This window comes from Geospiza fortis, unplaced genomic scaffold (genome assembly GCF_000277835.1).
Source record: "Geospiza fortis unplaced genomic scaffold, GeoFor_1.0 scaffold171, whole genome shotgun sequence".
Lineage (NCBI taxonomy): Eukaryota > Metazoa > Chordata > Aves > Passeriformes > Thraupidae > Geospiza > Geospiza fortis.
The window spans coordinates 8,835,074-8,856,907 of record NW_005054313.1 but is presented as its reverse complement, the minus strand read 5'-3'; the positions used below and the strand labels follow the sequence as shown (position 1 = coordinate 8,856,907).

The 21,834-nt window shown below is 36.7% G+C and overlaps 2 protein-coding genes across 3 annotated transcripts in view; one reads left to right on the top strand and one right to left on the bottom strand.

Annotated features, from left to right (window-relative positions):
• CHRNA3 (cholinergic receptor nicotinic alpha 3 subunit) overlaps positions 1-4,964 on the top strand; it is an 8,617-nt gene extending 3,653 nt beyond the window's left edge. Inside the window, exons 4-6 of the mRNA XM_031055915.1 lie at positions 230-339; positions 1,425-2,436; positions 3,891-4,964. Coding sequence (XP_030911775.1) covers positions 230-339; positions 1,425-2,436; positions 3,891-4,019 — 1,251 coding nt within the window. The 3' untranslated portion in view covers positions 4,020-4,964. The remainder of the gene's footprint in view (positions 1-229; positions 340-1,424; positions 2,437-3,890) is intronic.
• Positions 4,965-5,104: 140 nt separating this feature from the next.
• CHRNA5 (cholinergic receptor nicotinic alpha 5 subunit) lies at positions 5,105-13,230 on the bottom strand. 2 transcript variants are annotated; one of them, XM_031055978.1, is made up of 5 exons: positions 13,051-13,230; positions 12,720-12,764; positions 11,346-11,455; positions 9,569-10,400; positions 5,105-7,595 (listed from the first exon to the last, which is right to left on the bottom strand). In XM_031055978.1, exons 1-5 carry the CDS (start codon positions 13,225-13,227, stop codon positions 7,434-7,436), a joined length of 1,326 nt encoding a protein of 441 aa, XP_030911838.1. In that variant the 5' UTR covers positions 13,228-13,230; the 3' UTR covers positions 5,105-7,433. The 2 variants fall into 2 exon arrangements, with proteins under 2 accessions (XP_030911838.1, XP_030911837.1); XM_031055977.1 differs by having other exon boundaries at positions 9,578-10,400; positions 13,051-13,173.
• Positions 13,231-21,834: the final 8,604 nt, after the last annotated feature.

Genomic DNA, 21,834 nt, shown 5'->3' with positions numbered 1-21,834 from the left:
CTAAATATATTTGTCATATATGTATATAACATCTAGATATCTAGGCCCCCCTACAATCTGCATATGACCAAACACCACACATATGTGTTTGTTAAAGAAACATCTAAACACTGTAGTATCCAAAATAAATCAACCCAGGAAGTGATATGACAGCACATGGTTCAGATCTAGTCCACTGAATTTCAGTTTCTTCACAAACCTAACATAGACTCATTTCTACCATACTTAGATCTGGAATGATTACAAGCTTCGGTGGAATCCAGCAGACTATGGAGGTGCTGAATTCATCCGAGTTCCATCTGGCCAGATCTGGAAGCCAGATATTGTTTTATATAACAAGTAAGGCTCTTGCGTATTTAACTTCTTAATTCAGGGAGAGAGGGTGATGTTACCAGCTCTAAAAAAATCAGCAGCAAGTTCACAGAATGCACTGAAAAGCTGCTTTTCAACACACATGTGCCCTGCATCCCCCCAATTGCTGTTCTCACCTTCATAGCAGCTATGTCAGCATCCCTGGGCAGGAGCCAGCTCTAACCTGGAGCTGCAAGTGAGCAGGCCAAAGTGAACTTGGCTTTTCACCTTCACAAGCCCCTGCAAGTCACAACTGTTAAAGTGAATGCAAATTCTAGCTTTTTAGCAGTCAAATTCACAATTTGACACCTTTGACAAATAAAAGCCACGGATAAAGTTTACTTCAGATGTCAATTTCTGAGACTGTAAGGAGCCAAACCATAACTAAATGGATCTGTAAGAATGCAATTCTCATAGAAATAGACTCAGCTACACAGATCCAAAACTCAGTTCTATGGATCAACAGTGATGCCACTCCTTTCCTAACTGGGGCCTAACTTCAAATTACCCTTTAATTTTACTTTTTCATATACTCAACTGGATCATATAAGTTAGCTTATAAGTGGGACTTAAAATAAGCTCTTACCAAATACAGTCCTTATGCAAAGATACACCCCCAACCCTAATCCCTCCTTCCATAGTTACTACCTGCACCGTCCATGGAAGAGCTGGAAATACCAGTAATGTTCTTATCACCCCTTGAGTTCTGATGTGCTTGATCAATCTAGAATAGAATAGAATGAAATAATTCAGTTGGAAGGGCCCTACAAGACTCATCTAGTCAGACTGTTATTTGCCATTTTGAATATTGATTGCACCAAGCCATGCTATTAATAAGAGAGAATATTTGCTTTCAACTCCTCCTGGTGAGTTTATAGAGCTGTTTGTTTCAGTTTAACCATGCGAATTTATGATGGTCACTGAGTCAGTCTTGCATGAGCAATTCAGCTCCAAGTAAACAAGTAATGGCTGACTTCCCCAAAAAAGATTAAAGAGTTCATGTATATGATCTGAATGTATGAAACTACCTGGAGTAGATAATTCTAATTTTGCTATTTCTACTTGCTTTACAGTGCAGTTGGGGATTTCCAGGTTGATGACAAGACAAAGGCCCTTTTAAAATACACGGGTGATGTGACCTGGATACCTCCAGCTATATTTAAAAGTTCATGTAAAATAGATGTAACCTACTTCCCATTTGATTATCAGAACTGCACCATGAAGTTTGGTTCCTGGTCTTACGACAAAGCCAAAATTGACTTAGTTCTAATTGGCTCGACAATGAACCTGAAAGATTACTGGGAGAGTGGAGAATGGGCTATAATTAAAGCTCCTGGGTATAAACATGACATCAAATACAACTGCTGCGAAGAGATATATCCAGACATCACATATTCTCTTTACATCAGGCGTTTACCTTTATTTTACACTATCAATATGATTATTCCCTGTCTGCTGATTTCTTTTCTGACTGTATTAGTTTTCTATTTGCCCTCAGACTGTGGTGAGAAGGTGACACTCTGCATATCAGTGCTTCTCTCTTTAACAGTGTTCCTTCTTGTTATCACAGAAACCATACCTTCTACTTCCCTGGTAATTCCCCTTATTGGGGAATACCTCCTTTTCACCATGATATTTGTAACTCTGTCGATTGTCATCACAGTATTTGTACTGAATGTGCACTACAGAACACCCAAGACACACACAATGCCCGTGTGGGTGAGAACCATTTTCTTGAACTTACTTCCCCGGATCATGTTCATGACAAGGCCCGCCAATGATGAAGAGAATAACCAGAAGCCAAAATCATTATTCACTTCTGAGTTTTCAAACTTAAATTGCATCAACGGCTCTGAAAGCAAATGCTGCAAAGATGGCTTTGCTTGTCAAGATATGGCCTGCAGCTGCTGTCAGTATCAGCGCACCAAGTTCTCAGATTTCAGTGGCAATCTCACTAGAAGTTCAAGCTCTGAGTCTGTAGATCCTATGCTTTCATTTTCAGTTCTGTCACCAGAAATGAGAGATGCTATTGAAAGTGTGAAATACATTGCAGAAAATATGAAAATGCAGAATGAAGCAAAAGAGGTAAGAACATATTTTACTGTTACTCAAACTGCAGATACCTTTTGCCATTAGAGTGTTTGTTAAGAAAAAGATCTCAAACAAACAGACAAAAAAGATAAAAGAAACCATTATTTTTTTACAAGTAAATTACACAAGCTGTATTACAAATATGTGCAATTTTGACCTTATATAATTGAGAAGCAGCTCTGCTGCACAGTGATCTCTTTATTGACAATATATATATACTGAGTGAGGCACATTAAAGGGAACACACCAAAGCACCCATCCCATGAGAGTTGAAGTTAGGATTTTCCAAGTTATAATCTTAATAGTGGAATTTGCTGACCCTATGGCCTTTAGAAAGTTACATTCTCCCTCCCACAGCTTACCATCAACAACAGAAATTTAGAGTGAATGTCCCTCACAGTGATGATGGTGCTCACTCTGTTGCTGCTGCAGAGTAAAATGCTGTAGCTAAATGAGGCAACTGCTGCAAGACAGGGACTGGCATCTTTCATAAAGCTGCATCTTAATACAATAAAGGAGAAAAAAAATGAAAAGGTTTTTTTCAACCATATTCCTCAAACATACTATGAGCAGTAGCGACACCATCACAGTTTTTAAATCCCCAAACTATATCATTTCATTCTAACTTCACTTTGGTTATACCTAAATCAGAACTCTATTTAGGTTTAGATTTAGTTGATACAGAAAATAAAGGGTTGCTTTGGGTTTTTAAGTTTTCCTTAACAAACAAGTTCTAACCTAAAAAGAACAAATTTCAAAACCAACAAGTTCATTTCTTATCATCCTTGAAGAAAAACAAAAAAAAAAAAATTTGAATTGTAATCTCAATAGTGACTAAAAATGATCACTGAGTTACTATTAATATATAACATATATAATACTTCATTGTCACTCTTGCTATAAAATTCACTGTGTAAAAGAAAATCAGAAAAATCAGGGTTTTTTTGAAACATGGTTGCCTCTTCACATGAAAGGTACATAGATGCATTTTACATCATGCATGAAAATGGTCAAATTTCAGTACTACATAACAAAGTACCAAGTAATTATATACCAATTAATCTTTGTTTTTTACATACTACCTAAAGGCCAGTAGGAACAGTCTGTTTCAGTAACATTTTCTGGACAAACCTGTTCATCTAAGAATGTAAAGCTTTACACTTTCATTTTTGGAATAGAGAAGTTGTGTCTCCTCAAGTCCACTGTCTTGGTGAAAAACCTTTTGGATTTGAAGCAGCAGCTTTTGGCTTTGCTCCAAAGAGCATATTCAAATAAAGCTTCTTCAAGATGAATTCATTTGTCAATGAAAACAGATGTGTAAGCTGTGTATTCATAAGGATATCTACATACAGAAAAAACTGTGCTTCTTACATGAAATGGTATTACTGTTAATGCAACTTATTCACCTAATAAACACGCCAACTTGCTATTCTTTTTCTTCTTTTCAGATTCAGGATGATTGGAAATATGTTGCCATGGTAATTGATCGTATTTTTCTATGGGTTTTCATCCTGGTATGTATTCTAGGAACAGCAGGATTGTTTTTACAACCTCTGATGGCTGGAGATGAAATGTAAAAATTAAATAAAACATTGTGAAATCAAATAAAACTGCCAATCAACTCTGCATCCCTCTCCCAGCACCTCCTGTCTCTTCCATGCGGTAGAACAAGGATCTCTCTTGGCTTCACCTTCACTTGACCAAGGCAGCTTTGTTCAAAATGCAGAAAAAGGAATTTGGAACCTTTCTGACAGCTAATCTCAAAGTAATACAAACTATGCTTTACAGCTACTTCCTGCAATAACTGGAGAAGATGGAGACAGTATGTTAAACTTTATAGGAGTGATTTAAGAAGGGGTTAATAAAGAAATGGAAAATTACATGAGTATTTGGAAAGTCACGATGAGTTGAATGCTTTGGGCTATTAAATTTGTTTTGTAGTCTGGTCCCAAGCTTCCTCAGAGCATGCCAGGATCTTCTGGAAGGAGTTCACAGGGAGTTCCATGAATACCCTCACAAGGACAGAAGGGTGGGAAGCACAAGCACCAAACAGCTGGAGTGCAGACATTGCCCCCTGCTGTACAAACTGACCCACACAGTGGCAAGAAAGGACTGAGGAGAGGTTTAGTACAAAAAGAGAACAAATAGGTAAATGGTGGTACTATTTGGTGGTAATAAAGCAGCCATAAAGTAAACTCTGTGTATCCCCAGATTGCATAGTATGTGAAGGCTGTCAGGAAAAAAACCTGCTCAAACCTAATGATGTTCAGAATTGTGTACAAGTAAAACACACAATAAGACAGTCTGCAAGTGATGCAAAGGATCAAAATACTCGGACAGAATAGTTTGGATACAGAGGCATCCTGCTGTAGTGAAGTGTTTTATGCCAAGGTAAGGCAGGTAGACAAAAACAGTCCTGTAAAGTGTGCTAAAATTGTTGCTTAGGCATATATATCTTCTCTTTTTCTTTTAATCAGTAACTGCAGATTATTTAAGAGCATGAATAAAGAATGCAACAAAACACTGTCATCAGATCATATTTTGTAAAAATACGAACTGTTCTCTCTGTACCAAACAAAAAACTTTGTGGAAATACAAAGTGTATCAAGTGTATCAAGTGATGTAACATTTATGAAAATAAAGAGAATCAAACTGTTGAAAATTGTGCCTTTTTTTTTTCATTTATTTTGAGTGAGTGACAGATATCTATATAAGGTAGTATTACCTACAGTTCAATACATTCAGCAGTAAGTTACAGAAGTAAAAGTCCATGCTTCTGAGTATATTAACATTCTTTTGTTTCAGACACACCTGATAAGCAGAAGACCCCAAGGATTCCAGTGTCAGCTGTGTTACCTGAATCTATCATGATCAGACTAGAAGTCCCTAAAAGAAATTCATGCATTTGCAAAAACTGTGATCTACTATAATAAAGAGTGACTCCAGTGGACAATGTGCTTGCTGCCCATATGATGTATCTGGGCAGCCTGGAGACATCATTTAACAAGGGGAAAGAGATGAAATGGAGAGTTAAAAAATAAGATATATATCTAATCTACAGTTGTATTCACTTTCTCTACAGGCAAGAGTAAATTTCAGTAATCCAAACCTATGGAAGACTTTAAAAAGAAATGTTGTATTTGAAGAGGAAACAAGCTATCTTAAGTATTTCTGCAACTTGCACACAGAGAAAGTCATTGATGATTGTTTAACCTCAGTAATACTGAGAAGTTAAAGCTCTTATATTAATGAATTAAAACAGATAATCTTTGCAAATTCACCTTGAAAGTTATGATGGGAATAGAGGAAAAATGGATATCCAATATCAGACGTAATTGTGTAACTGAAGAAGAGTAATTCCCTAACTGCTATTATAAAAAAAAAAGAAAAAAAGGTCTGCCTGATATAATTTCCCTATCTGTGAGCCTTTAAAAGCTACACAAAACCAAGAATGTCCTGCAGATTAAAACATTTCGAAATAAAGATTCAATTATATATAAATTATGACATAAGTAATCACTATTATAATTAGTGCAGGGATTTTCTAAAGGAGATCTGGGAGGGAGTGTGGAAGAAATATGTACCAATTGTTCATATTTATAATCACTATAAAAACTTAAAATTATTGAAGATACCACAGTTTACATTAAAACTTCTCACCTAAACATGTTATTATTCATGTAGTAATTCAAGCAAACAAAAACTTTCTAAGATTTGCTCTAGCCTGCTCTACTCCTGTATTAGGCCTACAGGATGCAATTGCATTATGAACAACACTGAAAAAACTTTAGTGTAGGAAAACACCCAACTATTTTAGAGTCTTTTCTAGAAATAAAACTATTAAGAAAGGAAGAAAGGTGGCATTGGAATCAGTGTAAAGAATGCATTTTAATGGAATAATTGAAAAATTGCAAGTTCATTTTCAATGATCTTAGGAAAAAAGAATTTCAGAAAACTCTAAGTCCTTGCTGCTTAGAGTTACATATGGTTTTTAAAGTGAAAGAACTAATCCAAGGCAGCTCTCAAGTTCAATTAAACAAATGTGAAAATCATTTATCATCTCCATTTGGTTCCACAGTATAGTAATTTATAACCCATTTCCTTCAGAAAGATGCTCCACAAATTCCTTCTGCCTGTGCTTAAAATCTTAATTCTGAAAAACATCCGGACACAGGAAATAATGAACATGTCTGCAAACTCACACACTGTATCAAATTCTTCATCAAGAGTAAAGAAATCTGAATGTTCCAGTCCCTTAGAATATTTATGCTCCTTGGGAACTCAGTTAACTGCCTTTGGCTTCCTTTCCAAAGCTGATGGAGACATCAATATACACACATCCTTTAGGCATTTTAAGGCTTATTAAATACTCACGTTGGTATCACAGAATTAACAATCTTTAAAATTTAGCAGCAAATTACACTGAAAATTTATAAAGGCCAAACATGGCCAAGTTGCTATTCTTAGTTGTATATTATACATACAGGAAGTTTAACTTATATTTCTATTATTTTAAATTATTCTGGTAAAATTTCAGACTTCTACAACACACCGAAGAGAACTGATGAAAATTCACCTTTGTATACTAAATTGAAATAAGCAACTCTACTGTGTAACTGCAAATATTTAATATTCAGTATAATGATTTATATAGTAATTTAATAATTGGACTACAGTGATCATCATTAAAAAATTGAAATCCTTCTGTATCACAGTAGGTGTCAGTGTCTGCTTTTTTGATAAATCATACATGCCATGGCTAGAAAAGGGTCTTTTAATTCTGACCTGGCTTGGCAGTAACTCAGTAAACTGGCAATAAGCAGACTGACTTCTGTGTGTCCTGGGAATGCCATGCTTTAAGATAAATCTAATTTTCTAGTTCTGGATTTGTTTTTTCACTCTAGCAGAAACATGCCTAGAAAGAACATGCATGGAAACAGAGTTACTGCAAACTTAGAGCCAGATCAGTAGGACATATCTCCAAAAATATTTTATGCATTTGTACTGCCTATATGGGTAGGGACTATTATACTTGCCCATTTATGAATAACAGGAATAAATAACACAAGTGATCCAATTATTGAAACCAGAAGAAAAGCCCATAAGAACATTCGATCAAGCACCTGAGCAATGTATTTCCAGTCTTCAACAACCTAAAACACAGAGAGCACATGAGTTGGTCAGTGTGTGCAAGAACAGGTAAAAACACAGCACCAAATCCTGCAATTCTTAATTATTTTGAGATAGGCTTTTTCCAACCATGTCCCTGGGAAAACCCTCTGGAGCCATGTTTTATAATTATACTGGGAGTTAGAACTGAAGCCAGCTTCCCTCTGTGAAGATGGATAAGGTATGTAGATTTGATGCAGAAATTGATCCTGAGAAGCACCAAACATCCTCATCTATAGAGATGAGACTGGCCTGCCATTTTCTACCATACTGCAGGATACATGGCACATGACATCATAACGTGGAATTCCCAAGCAGGAGTTAGAAGCAAAAGTTGTAAAAAAACTCCTAACAACCAAAACCACCAACCCAAACCAAAAAACTAACCAGAAAACCAAAACCAAACCTCACAAGTAGTAAATAAAATTTTTTTTTAAATTGTTAGTACAGAGCTGCTGTTGTGTTACAAACAACTGCTGAAAGCTGCAAAGAATTATACACTGGGGAGAATACTCACAGTAGTTTCAAGACTACTTTTTCTTTTTTGATAAAATTATTCATATCTATACACAGTTTTGCCAGTATTGCAGATATAATTGTGCAAGCAAATTAAAACCCTGCCAAACAATTGTCTTGGATTTGAACTGGAGCTATCCATGTTTCCCAAGCCTAATGCTTCCTAAGATGTAAGGCTACAATAGCACCAGCTGTCTAGCGTTTATTAAGAACTTTTACAATTAAAACTTGCATTCTCTGGAGCCCAGTAATAATAAAACAACTGAATCCCCAGTCAACTGTATATTAATTTCCAAGGTTTATAGTAACAACATTACACTTGGAAAACAAAATACTTACTACTTGTCTCTCACAGTGAACCCTTAATTTACAGGAAATTATGTATTTAATAGCAAACTATTCTATTTCTGTTGTTCATACAATGCAGATGCTGCTTTAACAGTACAGCAGATACATTTATTAAAAATCTAGGCCACATCCCTTGTGACAATGTCAGAATCAAGCCCTGAGAAGGCACATCAGAGGAGGCACATTACTGCTAGTCTCGTATGGGAGAACACACTCCCAGCAACCAGAGCCTTCTGAATTCAGCAATTCCCATATAGACTGAAAGAACCTCAGCCTTTGCCATCAGGAACTGGCTGTACACCACAAACTTCTATATTTCTACAAACTTCTACGTTAGACTGGAAATAGCATTTAAATCTCTGATGTACCAATGGTGCCAGCTTAAAGAGCATGTAAAGAAAACAGATTTCTAATGCTCTTACACAAATGTTGTAAACATTCACGAAGGATAATTCAGAGTGCAAATGCACTCTGACACTGAAAAAAAGCCTCTGACATCTTTAGATAAAACTTAGGGACAAAGAATAGTAAGGATAGAAGAGAACACTTAGGAAGTCATGGAGTTCATGTTTCATCTGAGCACAAAATGGCCAACATATGGCTATAGCCTGTATTTAAGTTAATGTAAGTTAGAGCACTCAAACTGTTTTTATTTGAAATTGAAAGCTGCAAGCTAAGTCTTAGCAGTATTTATTTGGAAAATATAAGGCAAATGTGTTTTTCATGATAGCCTTTGGGTACAACATTAAAGTGAAAAAGACTGCTTCTCCTGTCATCTCAGCAGTGCTGCAGGGAACAGTTACAGTACATGCTCTTGTCACAGACAAGTGTCTCACAATGTGTAATGACAAGAACTAATAGAAAACAACAAAAGACTTTTGAAGACCCCAAATACTGCACTGTATCAGCCAAATAGTCTCAGTATTGTACCATATTTGCACTTTTTTTCCAGCGGAAATAACTACACAACTTTCAGCGAAGTACAAAAGCTGGAAATCTGTAACAAATCTTTAATATGCAGCTGCCCTGTAAAGCCCTTAGTTTTCTAATTTGCACTTGTACAAGATCAGGGCAGCAGGACTGACACACCCACCTCACGGACCTCATTCTCCTTCATCACGTGCCTCGTAATATAACGGATGGAATCCAGAGCTGCTTCCAAGGTGTTCCTGGATGATTCTGATCCATTCACATTGGCTGTTTCCTCCTTCTGAGCAAAGTACCTATCCACATGGCTTCTCATGCAGAGCAGCTTGGGCAGCTTGTGCAGGAATATCTTGCGAACCCAGGGCGCCATGGCGTTGTGTGTGGACGAGGAGCGGTGGTGGATGTTGATGGCAAAGACAGTGATCACAATGGACAAGGTCACAAATATCATCGTGAACACCAGGTACTCTCCTATGAGAGGGATAACTTTAGAAGATGATGGAATAATTTCTTCAATAACAAGAAGAAAAACAGTCAAAGATACCAGTACTGAAGTGCAGAGTGAAATCTTTTCACCTTCATTTGAAGGAAGATAGAAGACAAGAACAGTTAGAAATGAAAGCCCAATACAAGGAATAATGAGAAACAAAGTGTAAAAAAGTGGCAACCGTCTAATTATAAATGAATATGTAACAAAAGGATACCAGCAGCATCCATCAGTCCTGTTTCCTTTGCTCCCTGTTGCAGTCACTATTTCCCATTCTCCATTATCAAAAAAATCTCTTTTGTCAACATCATAATCTTCAAGAATTAGATCAACCTGTGAGCCATCATAAGTCCAGGAACCAAATTTCATTGAGCAATTTTGAAGGTCAAAGGGGAAGAATGTTACATCAATAGTACAAGAACTTTTGTAGTTTGCTGGTGGAGTCCAAGCAATGGTGCCATCATATTTTACCACAGTTTTTGTAGATGTTCCCTCAAAACGTCCATCTGCACTGAAAGAAGAGATAAATTACAGGCAATTACAATGGCCTGTGGGGATGTATTTAAAGAAGAAATTATCCTTTGTTATTGTCATTTCAGCTGTCTATCCCTTGATAGCCAAAATTTTGTATTGTCCTCATAGTCAACTTTTTCCCCTCAAATCTGAAGTGAACATAGGTAAACAACTTTGGAAGACTGAAGAATATTTTCAAGTCCTGAAAAGATCTGTGCAACTTTCTATGGTCCCAACGACTTATGAAAAGATTGTAAAAAACTGATCTTCAACAGCATGACTCAGCTCTGGTGTTTCTATTAGTAAGACAGAATAAGTACTTTTAAATTCAGCCAAATCATAATTATTGAAGAAAAAGAGTCACTAAACAGGTAAAATAATACTTGTGCCCAAACTTGAATTTACAATCAATGCAACAGCTTTTTTTCCTGACTCAACAAGTCTGAAAATGTAAAAGCACTGTCTGTGCACCTGGGTTGTGAACAAAGGTTAATTCAAAAGTTCTTGTTTCTGAGATTTGTTAATTTTCAAAAGAAAAAAGTCAAAACCAATCCAACCCCCTCCTACAGTTAAATGTACCTGACTTTAATTCCATGCTGAATATGACCTACAACAGCATAAATTAGTTACTTCCCTCCCATCACACGCCACTATTTATACCCAGCACTGTGCAAGACATTTTTCTCCAATAAAGAAAAAAGTTCACACAACAAAATGAAAATAACCTTTTCAAAGGGACTAGAAATTGCATTCAGAAGTAAAGCAAAACATCTGAGCACTTAACCTGGCAACAAAGTCTATTTGCATTCAGAGGCAAGTTCTTCCACGGGTTCTTAGCCCACTAAATGTACACACCATGTCTATCCAAGGAGCCTCCTAGAAGCAGTTTGGTCAGAGAAGTTATGAAGTAAATGCTTTTTGTATGAAAAGATTCAAACCTTACTTGTCATACAGCACAATATCTGGAATCCAAATAGAATCTGATGGGACACGGATAGATGTTATTCCTGCATAGTCCTCAGGATTCCACCTCAATTTTACATCTATCCATTCCTGTGGATATGTGAGATGTAAAAATCATTATTATTGGGAAGTGGATTTCGGCAGGGTGATAGCAGATGAAAATAGATAACAGGGCAATTAACAACAATCAAAGTGAACTAAAATTTGCATAAAACAATGAAGTTGCTGAACAGGCATGTAGTTACCTCATTCAGTATTTGTTTTCTGTTATAAGAGCTGCTTGACAATGTTTCTTTACAGAACTTAAAATATGATGTTCCTTTTTCAGAGCATGCATTTATAAGTAAGAGCTATTATAATGTAATTTAATTGTATAAATTAAATTTGGAAAAAAGCTTGTTCTGGATGAATACCAATGACTGGAAGCTAATCAGAAGCAATATAAACATTTTCATTATACAAAAAAAAAACCTATCATGTTCCAACTCTTAAAACTGGTTCAACTTCAAGAAGACCTGCAGAAACTATTAAAGAGGACACAAAGAATCATCAGCCCACATGGCCATCTCATATTTGCTGACTAATCTCAAAGTTTTCCTAAAAATAAAAACTTGGCCTAAAATTACAGTTATTGAAAAGAAAAAAATGGGAAGCAAAAGGAAAAAAGTGAAATAAACAAACAGAAAGGAATCAGCCCAAACAAAAATAATTCCATAAGCTAGTAAGTATACCCAATATCTGCAAAGATTCTTCTCAGTAAAATCAAGAATGATTTGTGAGCAGCATTACCTGAGTAAATAGTGGCAATTAAGCTTAGTACTGGACTCTGACAATTACAAAGCTTAAGGCTTTTTCCTGCCCAAACCCAAATATTCTTAAGTAAAAAAAAGTATTTCCTTCTAGCAAGCATATTTAACTTTGAAACTGGAATTCTACAGTAATGTATATCCAATAATTTCAAATATCCCACAGGAAAAAGACCTCATAAATATTATACAGAAGAATACACCAACCATACTTTTCTTAATAAAACTTTTGAATAAAAACTTTCATACTGAAGCAGCAATTTATGGTTGGATATATACACCTTGATATATTAAATGGTCATGCAATGCCATATCATATTACTTTTAATTTGGTGAATTTTTATTTACCTTGTTATAGTTTTCTTAAGAGGTTTGTCACAATTAATCCCTTAAAGCATTTCCAGGGACATTCTATAAAGATACTATGTGAAATAAAATTTCTTGCAAGAGCTAAGTTTTTTGAATATACAATTAACTAGAAAATGTTCTCCTAAATGTTGATTTGCACTTATAAAGCTTCAGAAATTTTCATCAATATGTACACATACCTGTTTCAACCATACATTTGTTGTCATCAATTGATTTTTTTCATCCTGTAAAATAAAGCATATATCACAAAAAATAATCTATCCATAGGAAATAGCTGCTTTAGTTCACAGAGGTCTGTAACTTAAAATACAAAACACGCTGCTGAAAGCACTCTAATCACTAAGTATGTTTATATGAGAACATTATATATGCATCTACAGGGCATTTTTTATTACACAGATAATTTAAGATGCTTAATCTATTGTGTTTAACAGGCACAATTATTTCAAATGAAGTTATGCTCCTTTTAAAGTTAGTGGAAAAAAAATACAACTTATTTACTATACATACCACATCTACTAGCTGAGAGATTGCAAGGCCAAACTTGATTTTTATTGTGTCATTCAAACGTTCCACTGGACGAACCCATCTTTGATAGTCTTCAAATAAATGCTTAAATAAACGATCTTCACTTTTAGCAATAAAAGAAGGTTCAGATACAGCTGTAATTAAAAAAAAAATTAACATTGATTCAAATGAGCAGTGTACATCTGCATTCTTATGTCCAAACAGTTACAGCTTTTTTTTATGCAGAGTTCAATTCCTCATCTCATCCCCTTCTCTCTAGAAGCATGCCCAAGGCCATGGAAGTAGAATTTTATAAGTTACCTGGTTTTATTAGCATCCTCATACCATTATCACGCTTCTACAATTGATGACTCAAGCACATTAAGATAATCTCAGCAGGCAAAAAGCTCTTATATCATTTACCCAATGCCATGCAACTATGGAACTCCTTTAAAACAGAAAGCTGATCTATGAGGGACTGAATTTCTGTCAACCCACATCCACGTTACACACCTGTAGTATACTGCATAACTTGCAATCCAGCTTGAAACTTCAGTCTCTTTGTTTAATGTATTTCTTCTAATGTTTGGGTACATTTACCATGTAAAAAATTTCGCTGCACTTGTGGAGCACTTTCCCTCACACTGTTTTGTACCTCAGATGCATATGCCAAACTATTTACCAGTTGACTCTCTACCCATTCTAAAGTTACACTGACTGGGATGCACCTTTCTAGTTCTTTTTCAAAGCTCTGAAGGGGTCATTTTGGGGAAGATGGAGAGAGAGGGGAGGAAAAAAGGGAAGATCAGAGTCTAGCTAAATAACTTGAGTAATAACAGCTTTCAAAGGTGTTGTGAAAGACCTGAAGAAGGCTGCTGCCTTGAGAAGCACAAACTACACACATCACCTTGCATGGAAGGGTCTCCAATCCCCAGACAGAAGTTACAATGACCACCAGAAAACACTGACATGTTCTAGATAAAGATTTTTACTACTTACCAATGAAATTTAAAAGGGAACTACTGCCAAAAAAGACCTAGCAACTATTACCATCAGTTTAAGGGACAGCATAAACAAAAGAAAGGAGCTCACTACCATCTCTTTTAAATGCAGACTTAAAATATTATGCTATTACATAAATCTATGGCACAACCTCTCTAGAAATCATGTGCTCACTAACAGCATCCATCTAAAAAAAGATGTATCAGAAGCAGAAAATCACCAGAATGACATAAACAGATTAAAACCAGAGACAGTCATCCATACAAGGAGAGATTTAAAAGATTAACATTACTTTGTTTGGAGAGGAGGTGAATTTAGTCAACATAACAGAAGTAGATCAACTAGGAACAATACAAGTAGAAAAAATATTGGTGGTATCTAATCTTTATCATAAAAAAAGCTAAAGGAAACAAAGTATCAATTAAAGGCAGCATAAATAATGTCTACTTGAAGTTCATTACCATCAACATTCAGTAAATCAGCAATTGATAGATACTGAAGAGGACTAGGATTTTAGAATTGCCTGGGATGACTACACTGTATGCCAGGTAGTGTCACACCTGCATAGGGCAGCAGTTCTCAATCCCATAAAACTTGCTCAAGCTACCTCAGAGTTTGACCAACACTTCCATGACTTGGCATTTGTGGCAGAGGCCTGGCTGACACCACTTAAGCCATTAATTTGAGCTGACCTAGCCCAGTCCCACATGACTGCAGCCCAGACAAAGTGAGACGGGCAGCCCAAGTTTTAAATTCCCTTGTGTTCATCGAAGAGCGACTGCTGTGCTGCAGAAGGCTCCATGTCCAGGTCCTTTGGTGGAAACAGCCAAGGCACTGCAGAGCTCAGCAAGGCAGGTCCTTTGGCACTGCAGCTGTGGGGCAGTCCAGTAGAAATATTATTATTTTACACACTAACCAGATTTCTCTGAAGTGTCATAGTAGCAGCAAAAGCAGAATGTAGCTTAAGAAATAGGATCAGCACAGTGGGAGCAGCAGGATCTCTTTTTTGTCACAGACACATTTTATGAAAAATCCTCTCCTTAGGATTTTTTTTCCTGAGAAGCCAAGAGGTCTCAGGAACAAAATGTAAACAATAATTATCTGCTGCTGTGGAATGCAACAGGTGGGTCTGTGATTGGTCTCATGTGGTTGTTTCTAATTAATGGCCAGTCACAGTCAGCTGGCTCGGACTCTCTGTCCGAGACATAAGCTTTTGTTATCATTCCATTCTTTTTCTATTCTTAGCTAGCCATCTGATGAAGTCCATTCTTCTATTCTTTTAGTATAGTTTTAATATAATATATATATAATAAAATAATAAATCAAGCATTCTGAAACATGGAGTCAGATCCTCGTCTCTTCCCTCTTCCTCGGACCCCCGCGAACATTGTCACACTTTTTCCTACAAGTCTTACCCTACACTAATGTGCTGCTGAACGGTTCTTGCTGTGGGCTAAATCAACATTTGGGTTTTAAGACAGGTCACCCTTCTGTTTCAAAATCTTTCTGACTTGTGGGATGTGCAAAGAACTGATGGGCAACTTACACTATACCACTGAGATAGCTCAGGTGGACACAGAAAAACCCACAGGACATAAGAATTGCTGCCAAAAGGGATCCAGCAACACAACGTTGCACATGTACAAGTTATCTTGTAAATGTACAAGTGCCAAAAATATATTTAACTGGTTCAGTATATCCTCATTAGCCAAGGATTTTTTCATATTTGTAACTATAGACAGATTTGCCAAGCCCTACATTTTAAAGATATCCAAAAGGATGTTTCCTGAAGACAAAACTTAATTTCTCTATTTCTATATCCCTATTTCCTGAATTATGAATGGGTTTGTGTATATTTCAGCCTAATATTTCATAAATACTTGATTTTTATATTAGCATTAATTATATTTCCCTCCTCCAGTTACAACTCTCAACTGAATTTAAGACTGACTATGCAGCTGGATATTATCTCTCAATTAATTGACCTTGAAGCAATGCAGAGGCAAAGTTGCACTTTCACCATTTCTGTGTTCCTGTAAGACAACCTCCTGTGCGACGATACAGCATCTTCAGGGTACGTGTTGTTTCCAGATGAAGTTTCTCTTAAAACATAGCATCTCCTCTGCTCTGCTAAAAGAGGACATGCTCCTTTACTCCTTTTATATACTTAGATTATTTTTCAAACATTTTATACTCAGACCTATAGTATACTCACTGATCTATTACAATGACCATTATTTACTAACAATATAGTTAAATTATTTCTTTCTTTCTTTCTTTTTCTGATCACAGATGTAGCCACACTTCCATATTTCTAGTTTATTCTCTTTATTAATATGTTGGGGCAAATTGGTCTAGAATAGACTTCTTGAACAAAGGAGAGCTCCATGAGGAGCTGGGAATGGTAAGAATATATTAAGACTTGGCAAAAACAAAATAAGTAGTCATCCCTACCTTGTACATTTTATTTAACATGGCCATTCAAATAATTTGTTACACAGACTGCATATGTTTTATATGTCTTTTCCATGTATCTATGATTTTAAGATTACAACAAGGGGCTGTGATTCTTAGTTACTCCTTGTATTAACATCAATAAAAAAAATTGTGAAGAGCTGGTGACAAGTGGAAAAAAATGTAAAGAGAGGAAAACAAGTAAAACAGTTTTAGTGGCTTAAGGCAGCAGAGTAGCTCTGCTGGCTGGAGAAAAACAGAAAGAGGTTAAAACGGTGACTAGCAAGATTAGCAAACAAACAACTCAGAGTACAATCTCATACTAAATCAGATGGCAAGAGATTGTGGCAACAGTCCCCCCTGCCACCAGCTCACAGTACTAAAAAATACTTAAAAGATCTGTAGCCTTTGAAGGGCAGTTCTGAGCTGGTCTGTATCTGTGTGGCTTCATTTCTATTGAGGCCAGGAAACCTCTGCAGGTTGAATCAAAGGTAGCTCTCTGCACTGTTCAGTGGGAACTCCCAATGACAACATTTTCTTTATTATTTGCACCTTAAATTCTTCTCACTGCCCCTCAGTGTAAGTCCATACTTAGCAACAAAAAAAACCAAAAAAACCACACCTAAATCACATATGAGGTTGGATGGCCTAAATTTTAATTCTGCACAAAGGAGACAAATGTTTATGCACAAAGGGTAAGTAAAAATTCTAATGAAACACTTGACCTTGAAAATATTGTATTTAAAAATTCAGTTCTACCATTTCCTCCATAGGTATTTAATAAACTTTTTTATTAAAGTACTTTGGAAGAACTATTTAGAAAATAGGGTGAAACATTACATGGGCCTCAGATGCATGAGTAGCATCACGAAACAAGTACATGTCTATTTATCTTGGTAACATTCTCAAGTCATAATTTCACATGGGCTGCTAATGGCTAACTTTTTAAATGTTATAGAGAAGAAACAAAAGATGAGTTTTACAAAAGAATAACACTTTTGTAATTTACTGTACCATTATGGGATTAAATTTCCTAGCATCTTAATATGATTTAGCAACATTATTCCTTTTATAAGAATTACCAGTGAAATACTTAGTGTTACAGGCTTGATCCCAGACGTATTTTCATAAATCTTTGTTTTTAAATAGGGGAACACCACAATCCATGCTTCTCCAAATAACAAGCTTCCTTTGAACTCTGTATTCCTCTGTACTTCCTTAGATAAAGAGTCTAAGAGCCAGACTGGCAGTGCAAGTGTAACACTGGTTCTTCTACATTAAACAGCACAGTTCAAAGCATTTTCTAATTTAAACAGTGTAACTCAAAGCATTTTCTAATTGACAGAATTGAGTGTTAATGATTTCAGGTTTTCTTTACATCACTACTGGCTGCAAAAGGAGGCCCATGGGGAAAGGGAAAGGGTCACTTTCTAGAAGTGTAATGTTAACATGCATATTCAGAAATAATATATATTACTAATGCATATTTTTAATCATATACCATTACAGCAAAAAAAAAAAAACCACCAACAAAAAACAACCCACTACTAAGGACAATAAACATTGCAAAATATCCATACTTTGCAGTTAACATTATATTCTTTAACTCTGGGGTATTATAACACAAACTTATCCACAAATCTAACTGCTAGATACTACAACTAATAATTTCCTTAGAAATCTGGAAGGTGAAGGAATATATACAGTATCCCTCCCTTCAGTACTCCAGTATATTTATTGAGATGACCTCCCATTGTTACTTCATTAGGTAGAAAAGACAGGTGTAATGGATTAAATTGAAGTTTTATTTTATACTAATTCCTCTGACCCTTTGAAAAGGATCATGAGTCATACTTCCTTCATGGTCTTTAATTTTTTGGCCTACTTTTCCTTCTATGCATTAGCAATTGCCCAGAATCCAATCACAGTCAAGCGTTTAATTAACAGCAAGCATTTAGAAAGATCACAATCATCTTAACTAGGATGTCTGTAAGTCAAAGCAGCAATACTAACTTGATTCTATTTACTGAATGGAAGTCAGAAAAGCCAACGATTACATTCTGAACTTTCCAGAATTATCTTTTCCTCCCCTGTTTAAAAAATAAAGGCAAACCCTATCACCACATCTACAAGCATGGAAAAGGTGGCTTTAAAGTTACTGGGAAGATTTGTGCCTTCTCTCTTACCTAGCACATCAACCTCCAGCCAACCAGGAGCAAAATAAAATGACATATATTGGACATGAAACTGTGAGGAATTTTGAACTGCAATACTGCTTAGTACTTACCAATATGCACAGAGATACAACAACTGTCACTATAGGAAAGAACAGAAGCGCACACCGCTGTTCTCAAGGTGAAGAAAAAAGGGAAGTTTATTTTCTGACTCTAACATTTATAGTTTTCCAAGAGTGACAGTGGATTGGAGGGTGACAGTGCCACCTCTCCAATGACACTGGTCAAACCAACAGTCCATCAACTTTCTCCTCCTCCATAAAGGAATGCAAAACAATGAGTTATTTACAGCAAGTGTAAATAACAAGCAAAAGTTTGCTACAAGTATGTCAACATCAAAAGGCTTAGAAAATCTTAAAAAATCAGGGCAACACAAGAGCTGCTCACAGAAAGTAGGGAAGGTGTTTCTCACATCAATTCAAATTTAAAATATTAAAGGTACAACTTGATGGTTGTAAAGGAGAATGAAACTACCCCCTAACAGCTTAGCAACAAGGTATAATTATGGCACATATTTCTGAATGCACGTACAAGTTTGGTTAATAACCATAATAGACTGCCAGGTAGTTTGTAAACTAACCAAGAAAGAGATGTGAGCTGACAGTCAGTCTTTAGATTAAGAGTTAATTGGACCACCAACCATTCCTTTTTGAGCACCCATGCTATGAATTCTAGGGTAAGTCCACAGCACGTGCCAAAGAGCTTCCCGACCTCCCTAGTGACACGGCTGGCACAGCAGTGACAGTCACCTGCAGCAGCAACAGTCACCTGCAGCTGGAGCTGCAGCCTGTGCCTGCCACAGCCCTTCCTGCCCAGCTCACTGCCACCAGCCCGCTCCACTCAGCTCCCACAGCCACAGCTGGGATCCTCCTCCCTGCCCAACAGCCAGGCCACAGGAAAAGGTGCTGCACGTAGGGAAAATCTGTCCCGCTGAAGGCAGGAGGACATTCCTGTAACCGATCCAGGATTTTGCCATCTCTCTTTGGACCACTTTTAATCATTCCATCATTTTCACTGATTGCTGACACTGAAGATGGACTGTAAAGTCAGCATCGAGGAATGCTGAAAGCAAGCAGCAAAAAGGGTGTATAGAAGTGCAGACAGCACAAGGAGCACAAGAAAAACAAGTATGTACAACCCGATAAGTAGAACCATTTATAAATTCAGAGGCTACGTGTCATGGAATTAAACACAAATCTGAAATGTACGTAAAACTTATGAAAAAGTTTCCTAATGGAAACAATTTCCTTATGGAAATAAGAAACAGGCCAGGGCTTCTCACAAGCTGCCAGTGCAGCCCTGGGTGCTGCAGACTTTGGGCACCAGCCTTACCTTCTGCCTCAGGAGTGTTTTGCCCACTCAGCTCCATTCCAGTCTTGGATACACTGGAACACAGAATCCTACAGCTCACAGAAATCAGCTACATTGCTCAAAACCAGATGAGGAGATTTCAAAACCTATAATATCACACAAACCCTGGGTTTGACCATTCTAAAAAGTGGGAAACTATGCAAGTATTTCCTTCTACAAATCAACACAGGCACTTCTCCACAAATCAAGGCTCACATTTATCTCTTTAAAAACCTCTAAAGAAATATTTTAAGAGAAAAATCACAAGAAACCCATACAGGCAGAAAGGGGTTCTGTTGGGTAGAGAGAAGGATTTGATCTGTTAAACTGAGTGGAAAACACTTGGGTGCCTGAAGTGCCAGGAAAACACCATCACAGGTCTGCAGCACAGCACAGCAGGGCTAAGCTAGAGGTTGTTGTTAACCTCAGCTCCATTTGGGCATTCGAGTCTCACCTGTTAGTTGAAAATTCAGAGCAAGAACAAAACATACTTTGACTGTATTTTAAATCACGAAGTATTTTCTCCTGACAATTCGGAGTTAGCCAAGATAAAATATTGGTTCACTTTTAACTGAAGGAAACACTAAATTAATTTACAAGCACTCTTATAGCAAATTTCATTTTATTTTAGAAAAAACAAGTTATGAAAAGAAACCTTAGCCTCACTATATAAAATCAGTTCTCAGTGAAGTCAAAACTACTGGCTTGTGCCAAAAGGCAAAACCTGGCTTAGCCTGACTGCAGGTAATTCCATGCAGTCATATAAATCATATGATCTAACATAATGATTTTGCATCTTGTGTCATGAAGAACAGGAAAAACACTACTTTTCCAAATGTTGGGGCAAAGAATAGTCTTTTAAATCACATTCAGCAATAACAGACTGAGTATTTGTAGGCTGAATTAAAACCTAGATGTTGACACAATCAACTTTCCATAAACCATATTTACAATCACTTTTTCAATTTTCAGCTAACATAAAAAAAGTTCAAATTTATCTTTCATTAATTTTCTGTCTGCCTTTAATTGCTGTAGTTATGGTTTCAAGACATTCTGCAAGACTCTTGGGAATGTACTTACAAATTATATAAGTGCAACATTTTGAAACAACTGTTTCTAAATAAATCTGCAGAGGAGACGTGATTTTTCTCCTTTAATCTTTGTATAATTCTATAAACGCTCCAGCTTCACATGCTATTTTACATCCTTCAACTCGGAAAGTTAAATCCTGATTGAATTATGAGACTGCCTCTTTTGAAGTCAAAGAAATGATGCACGACTAAACTAAAAACAGTCGTGTTATAAATTCTTAAGAGGGTTGTTTTCATGTGCAGACACATCCGTATGCAAAATTACAGTTATTAAAACATATTCTGCAAGTTTACCTCTGTACCAGACGCACAGCATGCACCACAAACCTACAACTGCACGTCCTCTCAGAAAGTGAGCAGATAAAAACCTGAAAGCTACGGCAGCTGAGATCTTTAAAGCGTTATATATGTGCACATTTAGGAAGTGTATGTAATGTAATGAAATGTGAGGCATTCAAGACTGATAATGCACCTGAAAAGCTATAGTTTAGCAAAGACATTTTTGCCCCTGTCCTGCGAGGGGGCGGCCCTGGTGAGCCCGTCTGACAGCGCTCCCCGCAGGTCCCGCTCGCTCTCCTAAAGCCAGCGCAGCCCCGCGATCCTCCCTCAGCAGCCGCCACCGCACCCGCCACCAGCCTTACCTTAACCTCGTCAGG